The sequence below is a fragment of the Diabrotica virgifera genome, chromosome 6 (genome assembly GCF_917563875.1).
Source record: "Diabrotica virgifera virgifera chromosome 6, PGI_DIABVI_V3a".
In the NCBI taxonomy this organism is placed as follows: domain Eukaryota; kingdom Metazoa; phylum Arthropoda; class Insecta; order Coleoptera; family Chrysomelidae; genus Diabrotica; species Diabrotica virgifera.
In genome coordinates this window covers 248,425,615-248,439,686 of record NC_065448.1, presented here as the reverse complement: position 1 = coordinate 248,439,686, position 14,072 = coordinate 248,425,615, and the positions used below count along the sequence as shown (strand labels likewise).

General features: G+C 33.4%; 1 protein-coding gene across 5 annotated transcripts in view; it reads right to left on the bottom strand.

Annotated features, from left to right (window-relative positions):
* The window catches only part of LOC126887500 (protein roadkill), a 506,726-nt gene that overhangs the window by 418,791 nt on the left and 73,863 nt on the right, over nucleotides 1–14,072 (bottom strand). For 2 of the 5 annotated variants that reach the window (XR_007699086.1, XM_050655116.1), the window contains exon 1: nucleotides 2,357–2,647. The exons of the other annotated variants lie outside the window; for them this stretch is intronic. Coding sequence is in view for 1 of the 2 variants with exons in the window: in XM_050655116.1 (XP_050511073.1) it covers nucleotides 2,357–2,370 (14 nt within the window). In the remaining variant the exon portion in view is untranslated. Of the gene's footprint in view, nucleotides 1–2,356; nucleotides 2,648–14,072 lie in introns of those variants that run through there. 5 annotated transcript variants of the gene reach the window in all.

The following is a 14,072-nucleotide window of genomic DNA, read 5'->3' as shown; positions in this document are numbered from 1 at the left end:
GACCTATGACTCGATACCTAGAACAAAGCTATGGGAAGAAATGGATGACATTGAAGTTCCACGAATTTAATCTACCATTTAAGAAGACAAACGGATTACTAGAGGGCTGTTCTATCCCCTACTCCGTTCAAAATATTCTTGGACAAAACCCTGAAATCAAGGAAAAGAAAGTGAGAAGAAATGGGTATACCAATAAGAAACGAATACCTATATACCGTAAGTTTTGCTGAGGAGCAAATAGTGATCACACAAGACGAAGATTAAACCAGGAAACTGGAACAGGAATATACAAAGAATGGGATGGGAAATGAACCTAAAGAAAACTGAGTACCAAGAGACTGCATACGAAAATTGAACCCGGTACTGTGGGATAAGAACATCAGTATAAAAACAAAAAGAAGAATATAATAACACCATGACCAGAAGTATGAACAGCGAATGCAAACAGCAGAACAATGAATGCAGCGGAAGAAACCTACGTTGAGTTGAAACAGAGTGCAGAAGCAGTAGGGCTAGCAATAAACACAAATAAAACAAAACTACTCATACAAACCAGATCAAATAGACCGGCGCAACAACACTTTATCGACGATATAGAACATGTGAATAGATTCACGTACCTAGGAATGGATCTGGTTGCAAGCAATGAAGAAGAACCGGAAATAAATAGAAGGCTTGTGCTGGCAAATAAAGCCTATTTTGCGATGGGCCACATATTCAAATCGCGAGACGTACACCGGAAAACAAAACTCCGGGTATATAAAACAATAATCAGGCCCATAGTAAGTTATGGCTGCGAAACATGGGTAGTGACAAAAAAATCTGCCAATGCATTAGATGTGTTTGAAAGAAAAGTATTACGTAGGATACTGGGCCCAATAAGTGAAAATAACATCTGGCGAATTAGGTATAATAGAGAAATATACGAGCAATATAGCGAACCAACTCTAGCACAACACACTAAACTGCAGAGATTACGGTGGACAGGGCACGTGGTCCGCATGCATGAGAGTAGAATCCCCAGAAAACTGCTGAATGCAAGAATGCAGGGAAGAAGACCTGTTGGAAGACCTAAAAAGAGATGGGAAGACGAAGTCGATGAGGATGCCAGGAACTTTCTGGGAACTCGTTCATGGAAAAGAACAGCGTTAAATCGAAATGATTGGAAAAGCTTATTGAAGGAGGCCAAGGCTCGATTTGGGCTGTAGTGCCATTGGATGGATGGATGACCAAAAGTATCCTCACTTATGTGTGTGAAAATTCGATAATAAATAAGGAAACCAAAAACAAAATAAGAGCAACAGATATGGAATTCCTAAAGAGAAGCTGCAGATTAAGAAAAGAATGGGAATGAACTCAGATATTATACTTAATAGACTACATAGAACAGAAGAGATTAACCTGATAAGGACATGTCAGAAGAGTAGACAAAAACGTTGGATAAACAGAATAACAGTGAAACCTGAGAGGAAAAAGGAAGAGAAGCAGACCCCGAAGATCTTTCAGCAGAGATGAATTCGACGAAGCAATGGAAAGAAGAAATATGCTGGAAGGGTACTGGCAAAACAGAAAGAACTTGAGAGAACGGTTGAGTGAAGGAACACAGTGAAGACTGTGGAATCCTTTAGATATAGGTACATATGAACAAAAGTATATTAATAATACATTTTAAACAAAATCTATGCTATAAATGTACAACTCAAAAATTACGTTAGATGGCCCTTCTTTGTATATCTATACAATTAACTCAAACAAAAAGACACTAACGGACTTAATAAACCTATTATAGACCAGAAACGGAGCTTTGAGGAAATATTTCGATGCCAACAACCTTTTTCTAAGTCCCGCCTCCCAGAGCCGCAAATAACAAACAGTCAACAGTATCAAACACGTGCTTTAAAATCACAAAACTTACAAATCGCCTTTGGCAAAATTCAATGACACATAAAGATATAAAACATTAGTAATAAGTACATCTGGAAGGTTTACCATTATGACAATTATCTTGCGCTTTTTTTTAATGAAAAATGCATTCATTGTAAATTTCCGGGCAATGACCGAGACCTTGGATACTCCAGGAGAGTCCATCGGCCCCGACACATCAGAAGACAATGTACTTAGATAAAGAAGGCTATAAAAATGGTACAAAAAGGCTAACAGCCACTACCACTATACGCTTCGAGACCGTTGGAAGCTCAATCACCCCCTTCATATCGTAGTTAAACCTGCATTCTACCCCTATTTAGTGGTAGTAGTAAAAGCAGTATATTATGTATTTCTATTTTTAGAATCTTTATAAGATAAAGTACATTAACGTCTTATAGTTTAATCAAAACATAACTGACAATAAATTTACCTTGCGAGGGCCATTTTCAAAAGATAATCCAAATTTGGGGGTTCCAGTGCACTATTTTTAATGTCTTTTTTTGAAAAAAAAAATCACTGCACTACAAAATTATCACTCAAACACACCTCAATGTTCATGTTACAAACCTATTAAACGCGCTGTCATTTTTGAATCGATCAAATTCTTATCAAAAATATCTAGATAAAAATATTAAATAGTTAATGCGATTTGAAAGACAACACCGCAACGCGCTAACTACAAGAGTTCGATACGAACTGAAGAAGAAGCGGACGAGCGAGTGCAATCTCCCCGCTCCGGCGTTCAAATAATGGAGAAAAGTTATATTTCGGTCGGAATCGGAGCGAATCGGTGATCGCTAACAGCTTCAAGCGAGGTTGCCGCACCAACTAAAATTTCCTTCTTTATGAGAAATAAAAAATGAAAAAATTGGGAAGGATGAATACTAGGAATATAGAGGAAATATTAAGTTGGAGTATGTTTGTGGTATAATAAATTAAACAAATTAGTAAATATCATGCGTATGGATCAATAATTTGCAGAAAAGGAGTTGGGAATACTCAGGACGCTCTATTCTAGGCTGAAATAATCAATTAAGTTTTAATGAGTTTCGTATTGGAATTACTAGAAAGAGTTTACTTTAAATCTAGATAACTAATATAGGCCAGGACATTTAGAACAAAAACCACCGGAATAAATGGATTTTTAAATACAGCACCTTAGCACCTATCGACTTAAAACTTTTTGCATTGCGGTGGTTTGCCTTAAAAGAGGCAGAATGTTTATATTCCCTTCAGAGTTGTGACTGCATAAACTTCACTGATGATGCATAAGGATGCTGAAATAGTTGCTACATGGAGATGGTAGTCCAACTCTGAATCGAATATAAACAAAACCTGCCTTGAACCCTTTTTAATCTTTTTCATTTTACTCAGTTTTTGAGTATTTAGAAACTGTCTTTCGGTCCTTTTCCTAGACGAACAGAAGGTAAATGCGTGTCCTAAGTGTCCTCTATTTGCTTTCTCCTATTTTCGTCGTCTCTACGTGATTATATATTGTAAAATCCGGAGATATGGGATGCAGCCAGAAAGCAGTTTATTAGCGAAAAGTCTTAGATTTAAAATATTGTTTATTATATTTTTATTTCAATTATTATTGTTTAAAAAGTAGTAAACTTTGTATCTGGGGCTTTTCGTTGTTTTCCTCGTAATACGAGAGATGTCGCTGGATTGCGTCTCAAAAGGTGGGTTCATTGCATCGCGATGGTTTGCCTTAAAAGAGGCAGAATGTTTATATTCCCTTCAGAGTTGTGACTGCATAAACTTCACTGATGATGCATAAGGATGCTGAAATAGTTGCTATATGGAGATGGTAGTCCAACTCTGAATCGAATATAAACAAAACCTGCCTTGAACCCTTTTTAATCTTTTTGCATTTTGTTGAGGATGACGCCAGGAAAAATGTATACAATAGAAAAATTGGTGGAAATGCATAATTGCATTTTAAAGTGCATAAAATACATATTAAAGTGTATAAATATGTCAAAATCAGTATGTTAAGCGCCAGGTTTTGTTACTCGGTGGTTTTTGGGGTCGCTGAACACGAATATGTCAACACATAGCGCCCAGTGTCACTGCTAAGGCACGTCATCATTTGGAGATTCGAGGGTTTCGGCACTAAATTGATGGAAATTGATTATGCCATTTATCTTACGCTTTTTCTAATGAAAAAGGCATTCATTGTAAATTTTCGGGCATAGAATAAGACCTTGGCTACTCCAGGAGAGTTCATCGGCCCCGACACATCAGAAGACAATTTACTTAGATAAAGAAGGCTATAAAAATGGTACAAAACGGCTAACAGCCAATACCACTATACGCTTCGAGACCGTTGGAAGCTCAATCACCCCCTTCATATCATAGTTAAACCTGCATTCTACCCCTATTTAGTGGTAGTAGTAAAAGTACCATACTATGTATTTCTATTTTTAGAATATTTATAAGATAAAGTACATTAACGTCTTATGGTTTAATCAAAACATAACCGATAGTAAGATTACCTTGCGAGTGCCATTTTCAAAAGATAATCCAAATTTGGGGGTTCCAGTGCACTATTTTTAATGTCTTTTTTTGAAAAAAAAAATCACTGCACTACAAAATTATCACTCAAACACACCTCAATGTTCATGTTATTGCTGTTACAAAATCTCGTGAACCTAATTCATTCATTTGGTGACGTCAATATACGAACGAAACGATTGAATCCGACATTACTGAAAATACCAGAGTGCAGATGGGACCCTGTCGCGCAATTCGCAGCAAATAAAATAGTCGTATGTTTTTAGGCTTCATTTTATTTCGGTTATAGATACGCTTTTTCAAGGTTCACGAGGTTTTGCACCAACTATACAAACCTATTAAAGGCGTTGTCCAGTGGCGAAGCGTCCATGTAACCACTGTTACCATTGGTAACAGTTACAAATCTTGCAAATAAATAGTTTATGACTACTACGAAATAATTCCATTTATATTTTTTACCACCAGAAATATTTGTTAAAATAGTACCTAATTCAGTAAATAGCCAACTAGACGCACGAAAATATTGGCGAGATATGTGAATCCATGGCACGTTATCATATGCTGTTACCAATACTGGCACTGGTAACGGTACGCAGGAGAAACTTCGCTATCGCTCGTTACTAGCTCTGAAAATTTTGAAGGAGCGACGGGTCTAGAGACGGCGCGCGGGCACGCTGTGCATTAGTATTGTAACCATTTTGAAGATTGGTAACGTTGGTTTAGTACCTATTACAGATTACAGTGTGCGTGCATTTAAACATGGAAGAGTGTTGCTACGTATTGCGTAATTGATCAACTATTTGAAAAGTCATTCTACTTGTATATTTTTTTATATATTATTTTAAAGAAAAAAATGATAATATTGAAAATGGAAGAATTAAAATATAAACAATAGTTTTCAAAATCTGTTCTTTTTCCTACTTGTTCATTTTTTATGTTAATTTTATGGTAGAATAATATGTTTAGTTATGAAAGAGATAATGGAAAAGTTATATTTCGGTCGGAATCGGAGCGAATCGGTGATCGCTAACAGCTTCAAGCGGGGTTGCCACATCAACTAAAATTTCTTACTTTGCGAGAAATAGAAAATGAAACAATTGGGAAAGCTCAATACTAAGAATATAGAGAGAATATTAAGTTAGAGTATGTATGTGCTAATATAAATTAAAGCAAATTAGTCAATATCATGCATTTATTCACTAATCATTACAATCCCCAGGGATTATAACTACCGCCATGGCGTTCAAAATCCTATTCTTGCGTGAGGTTGATTACTTCTCTATGTTATTTACAGCTTGCTGTATGTCTTTGCTGCCGACTCTTTTCCTTTTCTTCCTGTCCTTGCACTGAACTCTCCAGTGTTTAACATTTATTATCTTATATCTTCTTCTACATCATCCAGCCATCTTCTGCTAGGTCTTTCTCTACACCTGGGACATAGTGCTGTCCAGTTAGTTATCATTCTTAACATATCTGAGGGTGGGCGTCTCTGTATATGTCCTATACATTCTAAGCGAAGAGATTTTATGTAAATGACTATATTTTCTTCCGTTAATTCTTCTACAATTTCGGCATTTGTTTTCAGTCTTATTTCTCCCTGTCTTGTTACATTGTGATCCAGTATCGACCTCTTTATTTTTGTTTCAATTTTCAGAAGGCTATCTTCCTCTTTCTTGTTAATCATCGTTGTTTCCATCTCATATGTAACAACGGGAGAGAAATATGGAAAATTAATTAAAAAACGATTCACTAAATAAACCTTATTAGCGATAATGGGAAAATAATATTATTATGGTCTTCTTGCTACTCTCATATTTAGATTGTCTGATATTCTTTAGATTGCTGATATAAAAGGTTGATGCTAGATATATTTACTTTAAATATTAATCATTGTTGGAAGTTCCAGGCTGAAAAAATCAATTAAGTTTTAATGAGTTTCGTATTGGAATTACTAGAAAACATTTACTTTAATTCCAAATAACTAATAGTTTTCTTTGAAAACATCTTTTTCGTTCGACTTTCAGATACCACAGATAAGAAATACAAAGCTTTCGAATAACAAAATATTAGACTATATGATTTTATTTATCATCTCTCATCTCGTTTCAGCTTTTCTATTTACCATTCAGTGATTTGTATTATTGGTTACCATAGATAGGGTTGCTAAATCATTTAAAAAACATGTTAAAAAACTGTTGTAGCTAGCTTATGTATCTTACTGTATTTTATACATATTGTACAAAAACTGAAAAAGGGTTTAGCCCGTCAATAAATAAATAAATAAATAAATACAAATACCTGGGAACTAGAAATAAAGACAAGGATATAAATAGCAAGTAATGAAATGGTAAAAATGAAAACAATTCTTCTGTAATAAAGACCTTAGATTAGAACTGCGAGTATGAGGTCTGAGATGATACGTATTTGCAATCAGGGTTGGCAAAAACCAAGGTTTTTTTAAAAAACCAAAAAAACCAGGTTTTTTGGTGTAAACCAGGTTTATTTGATACAAATATTATAAGTCTAAATACTTCAAAAATGAATAAATTATTTTATAACATAATAGTAATAAACAATGAAAAATTATAAAGAAAACTTTTATTTTTATTTACACACACAAAAAATTAATATAACAAAAAAATATCTTTAAACGTAATAATGTTCAAAATACAAAATCAGAAAATACAAGTTCGAAAATAAAAAAATAGAATTCATTTATCTTTAGTTTGTTCATTTGCGGCAGATATATTAAAAACTTTAAATACAAACTCCAGTTTGGTTTTTTTCTTACAAAAGCCAGTTGGTTTAAACCAGTTTGTTTTTTTTTTCTTAAAAAAAAACCAGTTGGTTTATACCTTGGTTTAAACCAAGGTTTTAACCATGTTTGTTTAAACCTGCCAATCCTGTTTGCAATACTTTAATATGGACTTGAAAGCTGGACACTGAAGCAAGAACACATAAATAAGTAAGCTACAGTCATTTGAAATGTGGTGTTACAGAAGCAAGCATGGCAATCACAGCAAGAATAGCATGGACACAGAAGAAAGCGTATACGGAAATATTGCGAGAAAAGGGCAAATAATACGAAATAATAAACACAATAAAAAATAAAAAAGTCTTAATGACACAATCTGCAAAAAGGATCACTTAATGACACAATCTGGAAGAACAAACACCTAAGACAAGACACAAAAGCAAGAATCTAAAAAAGCAGCAATTAGACCTATATTGATATACACGGCGGAGACAAGACTGACACATCTAAAACGAGACGACTACTAGAAACAACAGAGATGAAAATACTCCGACAAATATCAGGGAAAAGTCTGTTGGATAGGGAGAGAAGCGAAAACATAAGATCATGCAATGTAGAAGACATAAATGGATGGGTGACAAAACGGAAACAGGAGTGGAACGAACACATTAGTAGAATGGCAGAGGATAGGATAGTACGAATAGCACGAGATAAGTCACCAAACGGACGAAGAAGTATTGGCAGACCAAGAAAAAGATGGTGCGATAACTTAAACCATTTAGGAGGCTAATATTGAAGAAGAAACAGGCTTTAAAGCCTACATAGAAGAAGGAAGAAGAAGAAGAAAATAAAAAAGTGAAAATATCTGGCACATGTAATGAGGGACAACGGTACGACAAGCCAAGACTGATAATGACGGGAAACATAAGAGGAATAAGGAGTATTGGAAGAGAGTGTCACGTTTGTGTCAAATGCAGCCCATAGAAGTCTTCAGAGCAGCGGTAAATAGAGTAAAGATAGTGATGATGATATCCAACCTCCGATTCGGAGACGACACTTAAATAAGAAGAAAATTATTTAGAAGTTAGATTCACTAAGTTCACTGTGGTTACAAACTTAAAAAACTAAATAATGACATGCTATGAAATGTGTAGATTAAAATGTTCTAAACAAAATCAAATATTTTTTAATGTTAAAGTTGTCTTGTTATTAGCAGAAATTGATATTTTACAACAATACAATAGGTGTTCAAAATAGGATTCCACCTTCGTTTTAAAAATGAAATTCTAGCTTTCTTTATTCCAAGTACGGATTAAGAGACAATTTAAAGAGAAAATGCATCAAACGGGAGCTACTACATAATTTTACAAATGAATAATCGTTTCAGATTTCGAACCTCGCGCGCGAAAATCGATTAATCGATTCCGCGTTATAATACACAACATTCAACATAATCAGAATTGAACCAAATAGTACGAGAGTTGGTAGACATTTTTGGGTGAGCATTTGAGGCAATATGAAAATTTTAACCCTTCCATAATGTCCTAATACAGAAATGCAGACCTGATGGAGGGTAGCGGTCATATAACAACGCCTGAATTAAAAACAACATGTAAACATGTTTATTACAAAAAATATTCAGGCAATTTGTAATATAAAAAAAAAATTAAATATTCAAAAGTAAAGACAACAAACTCAGCAAGATGCTTCCATAGGCGTCCCAGGATTATTTTCAGGGAGATGCATCTGAACTTCAGGGAGTTGCACCTAAATCTATACATACTATTAACCAATATAAAATATAGACTCTGCCGTAGACCGCATACCGAAGTAGCACCGAACTATGCATGTATAGCTATTTACTTTCTTTCCGAACAAGGGCGAGTGCAATTGCTATTCTGATATAGTGCAGTCACTGAAGGTGGATATGAGCTATTATCTCCGATTTCGTTGAACCTCCATCGATTTGCATGAAAATTGGTGAGTGGTTAGAGGATATCTCAAGGAACAAAGGTGACATGGTGCTAACTTGCGCTTTTACCCTGGGGTGGATGGCACCCCTCCTCGGGGGTGAAAATTATTTTATTAAAAATAACCCCACAATTCGATAGAGGGACAAATTATAAGCAAAATTTGTTATATAAATTTATTAAAATAAATCAAAACTTTTTGAGTTATTAAAGATCAAAGATTTTAATTTTTCGTGAGATTTTTAACCGATTTTTCATAAATAACTCAAAAACTATAAGTTTTTGCAAAAAAGTTATTATCATCAAAATTGAGGCTAATAAAAAATCAAATAAACTCCTTACTAGAAAAACCTTTCAATGTTAACTAAAAGTGAGTTATAGGTAATTGAATGTATATTTCTTTCGTCGAGTACCCAAATCTAAGTATTCAAGCTTAAATACCGGGAAAATGGTGCATTTTATAACATAAACTTATTAAATATTTTTCAAAGTTCATAGAAATATCTATCAAACAAGCCCTCTAACAAGTTGATAGCATTAAAATTTATGCACCAAAAATGTTTCAAAATGTATCTTTTAAAAAATTTTCCAAAAAATATTATTGTTTTTTTGCAAACACCTCCGTTAATTTTTAAGATATAAGGTTCACCTAAAAAGTAATTAGAATTTGATTCCAAGAGCAATTAAAAAACGTCAAAATTAGTCTTTTAAACCTCTTACTTTTTTAAAAATAAAAGGTTAAATGGCTCTGGTTACATGGTTCTTGCAGCAAAATTGAAATATTAAACGTTTCTATCTCGGTTATTTTTTACTCTACGGAAATAGTAAAATAGATAAAGTATTTGGAACAGAAAAAACTAAAATTTAGTTATATATGATTTTTTACGTATATTGAGTATTTTTGGAGTTATTATCAAAAGAAAATGAAAAGTACGATAACTTTAAAAATTCTGATTTTTTTAAATTATACCTTTTTTTCAAAAATATGCATTCTAAACCGGTCAAAATTGTTGAAATCATTAACTATGTTAACCTTAAGAAATTCTTGTGAGGATTACTACAAATTTTAATTTTTGTGGAAATGGCGTATGTTTTATTTTTCACTTTTTCCTAAAAAAAATCGAAAGGGTTCTCTTATTTTTATCATAACTTGCTTAATTTTGATGCTATTGACTTCTACTGGAGCTCATTTGATAGGTATTGCGAAGTACCTTGGCAAGTGCTTACCAAGTATATTACATAAAATGCATCGTTTTCCCGTTATGTAAGCTTGAAGACTTAGATTTGAGTACTCGTCGAAAAAAATATACATTCAATTACCCATAACTCACTTTGAAATAACATTAGTTTAGTTCTTTAAGTGGGGAGGGTATTAAATTTTTTATTATCTTTAATTTTGGAAATTATAGCTTTTTTACAAAAGGTTGTAGTTTTTGAGTAATACGTGAAAAACAGCTTTAAAACATGCATTTCTTTTAAGAAAAAATAAAATCTTTGATATTTAATAACTTAAAAAGTATTGATTTATGTTAATAACTTTATATAACAAATTTTGCTTAGGCCCCTCTATCAATTTCTGGTATTATTTTTAATAAAAAAAAATTCACCCCCGAGAAGGGGTAGCATCCACCCCCGGGGTAAAAGCGCAAGTTGGCATCATGTCACCTTTGTTCCTTGAAGTATCTTCTAACTACTTACCAATTTTCATGAAAATCGATGAAGGTTCAACGAAATCGGAGGTGAAAACCTTCAGTGACTCCACTAATAGGAATAGGGTATGTTTTAATATTACCACACTCTGCGGCACAAAGATGAAAGATCGTAAGATTTTCTACCTATCAGGTGATCAAAAAAATTACGCGTGTATGTGAATGAAAGGCGGTATTACAGAACCTATAATAGGTAAGTTGCAGTATGAAAAAGAGCCGTATATCGATAGCTGTTTGCGTCCTCGATCGTAGCGATTCCATTCACTCGAGCAAAATCACGTGATCTGACGATGCCATGCTTTTGTGCCTCAACATTTTGGAGTAATTATTATATATTTTAGATTTCTCAGTTATTTTTTAATAAATTAAATATTATTCATTCTGTGTACGAATCTTGTACTTCAACTCCTTCTTCTTGCTGACCGACAGTCAGTTATCTCTCCTAGGCCAAAATGGTTGATTGATATATCCACACCATGAAAAAAGTTTTAATGTATTTGTAATAGTCCGGGATCCCAGGCTCATTTTCACCATTTATTGCTAACAAGCTAATTTTTCGTGAGTACCTCCATTTTGACAAGACGCCCAACTTTTCCTTACAACAATTTCCATTTGTGGTAGTTAACAAGGGTAGCAGGGATGAAATATGTTGATTTGACGATTCTCAAAAATTTATTACTACTGGCTTTCTTTGTTAATTTTCAAGCTAATTATCTAAATTAGCCGAACAAATATTTGTCCTACAAAATGCAAGGTTTTATCAAAAAGCCCCCCCTTTCCAACATGTATCATTAACGAGGTCACAAAAAATGAATACTAACCTCCTGATTTTTTTGTTGTTGGTTAGTTAATATTAATATAATTTAACACCCACATTGTCCTACAAATTTTACGTTGTCCTGGCCCTACGTTCAAAAGTTGTTAATACCACAAGACCATTTTTTTTTTATTAGTAACTGTAGGGCAAAGGTATCACGTGATAGGTAAGTGTATTTTTCATCCAAATAAAACAATGTCCTACAAGAAAACAGGTATGTATCGCTAGTCCTACAAGAATTGTCATGCGCACAAAAAATGTGATAAAAAGGCCTATGCGTCTATATTAGTTGCTAACACGTTGTAAACAGCGCTGTGCGCTTGCGTACTTGTACAAGTGTAACTCGGCTCTAATAGCAGAAAATAAATTGATTTTTAATTTCATGAATTTCAAATATGTACACACGCCCAAACTTATATGGAATCATCTGATATTTCTTATTATTTCGTGCGAATTAAAAAAAAAACGAACACACGAAGTCAAACATAATTTATTTTTTCTACAACCGTGTTAAAAATGCAATTTTTAGCACTCCATACGAGCGTTAAAAATGCTACTTTAAGGCACTAGTGCTTTAAAAAAATTTTAAGGCACTGCAGTTCGTATTGACCGTATATGCAATTTTGATGTAATGTCAAAAAAATATAAAATTGGAATGTCAGTCAAGTGTGTTCAAGTAAAAGTTTTTGTAGATATTGTCCTGTAATTACGTTTGTAGAAAAAATATTGTATGATATGCGTGTTAAAAAGTACATTTTTAAGGCACTCATGTGAATTGCAGAACTCTTTTTCGCTCATTCTGCAAACTTTCACATGCGTGCCTTAAACGTGTACTTTTAACACTTATATCATAAATAACTATTAAAGCAATTTAATGACAAATACGTAACAATTAAATAAAACAATAAAGTATTTAACAAACAAATTGAAACTAATTGTTTTAAAGTCAATAGAATAAAAAATTTCAATCTTAAACTAATAATGTTTAAATTGTTTTTATTTTATTTTTTTTTTGGTAGTCAGTGTTATCACCTCTAGCCCTATGCAAGCTTTAGTTTGCGTGTGCACACTCCTAATCAAATTTCAACATTTTGTTGTGGTCGGTTGCTACATTCTTAAAGAGCAGCTTATACTAGCCGTGCGGTGTATTGTTGATTATCTCGGCGTGCTCTTTTCTTTTGAGCATATCCCACATGTACTCTATAGGGTTAAGCTCGGGTGAGCAAGCAGTCCACTCCAAACTAGAGTTGCACAAGTTTGACTTGAATGTTTGAACTTGACTTGAGTTTGACTTAATTTCAAGTCAAACTCAAGTCAATCCTTCTGACAAATATTTCAAGTCAAGTGAAACTGGTCAATCGTACAGGTTTGAAAATTCAAACTGTTTGTCAAACTAGTTTGAAAGAGTTTGAAAAATAATTTATTTCGTAGATATACTTTTTTAACAATCCACGAGGAAAATAAAATTCCTGTAGCTTGCTGTATACCATAAATCACAAAAAATACAGGATCCTTCGTAAAAGGTATATTTAAAAGACCCTAATAAGGGTTGCACCGCAAAACAAAACGTTTTCGGATTAACAAGTAATCCATCATCAGTGTTAAGCCAATAACATGCATGCGTGAGCCACCAAAAAGTTATGAGTAAAAACCCTTTAAAAGGTATAAGATCTTATATTATAATACATATTATGCTTAAAATAGTTAGATGTTGCAAATATTCCTGGATATTACCCAGGGCAACACAGGACTCTAACCCACGTGTATGTGATATGAAAGGGATGAAGCTCACATATTGAAAATTGAGTGTCAACTATATCTTTTAAAGGGTTTTTACCCATAACTTTTTGGTGGCTCACGCATGCATGTTATTGGCTCAACACTGATGATGGATTACTTGTTAATCCGAAAACGTTTTGTTTTGTGATGTAACCATTATTAGGGTATTTTAAATATACCTTTTACAAAGGATCCTGTATTTTATTTTTATTTTTTTATATACTTTTTTGTTGAGATAGACATACAATAGAACACTGACACTTTCACAGTAAACTATTTTTTAGCACGCACAACAAAATTAAATAAAAAAATACTAAATGAACAGTTTTTGGTTTAAATGGGATCTAGCTATTTTTATAATTTTGTGCTTTTATAACCGATAACAATAAACACCGGCACCATCTTCAACGACAGAACTAAAGTCATAAAAAAAGGTTTAGGAAAGTTGAAAAGAAAACAAAGAACCTCAAAAATCTGTTTTCGTACCAACCCCTTTTTAAGGATGTTAATTCCTTGAAATTTTATGGTCAAATTTGGATTATCTACATTTTCTCAATACAAACGCCCCAGAACATGTGGTGTGTACTAAAGGCATAAGT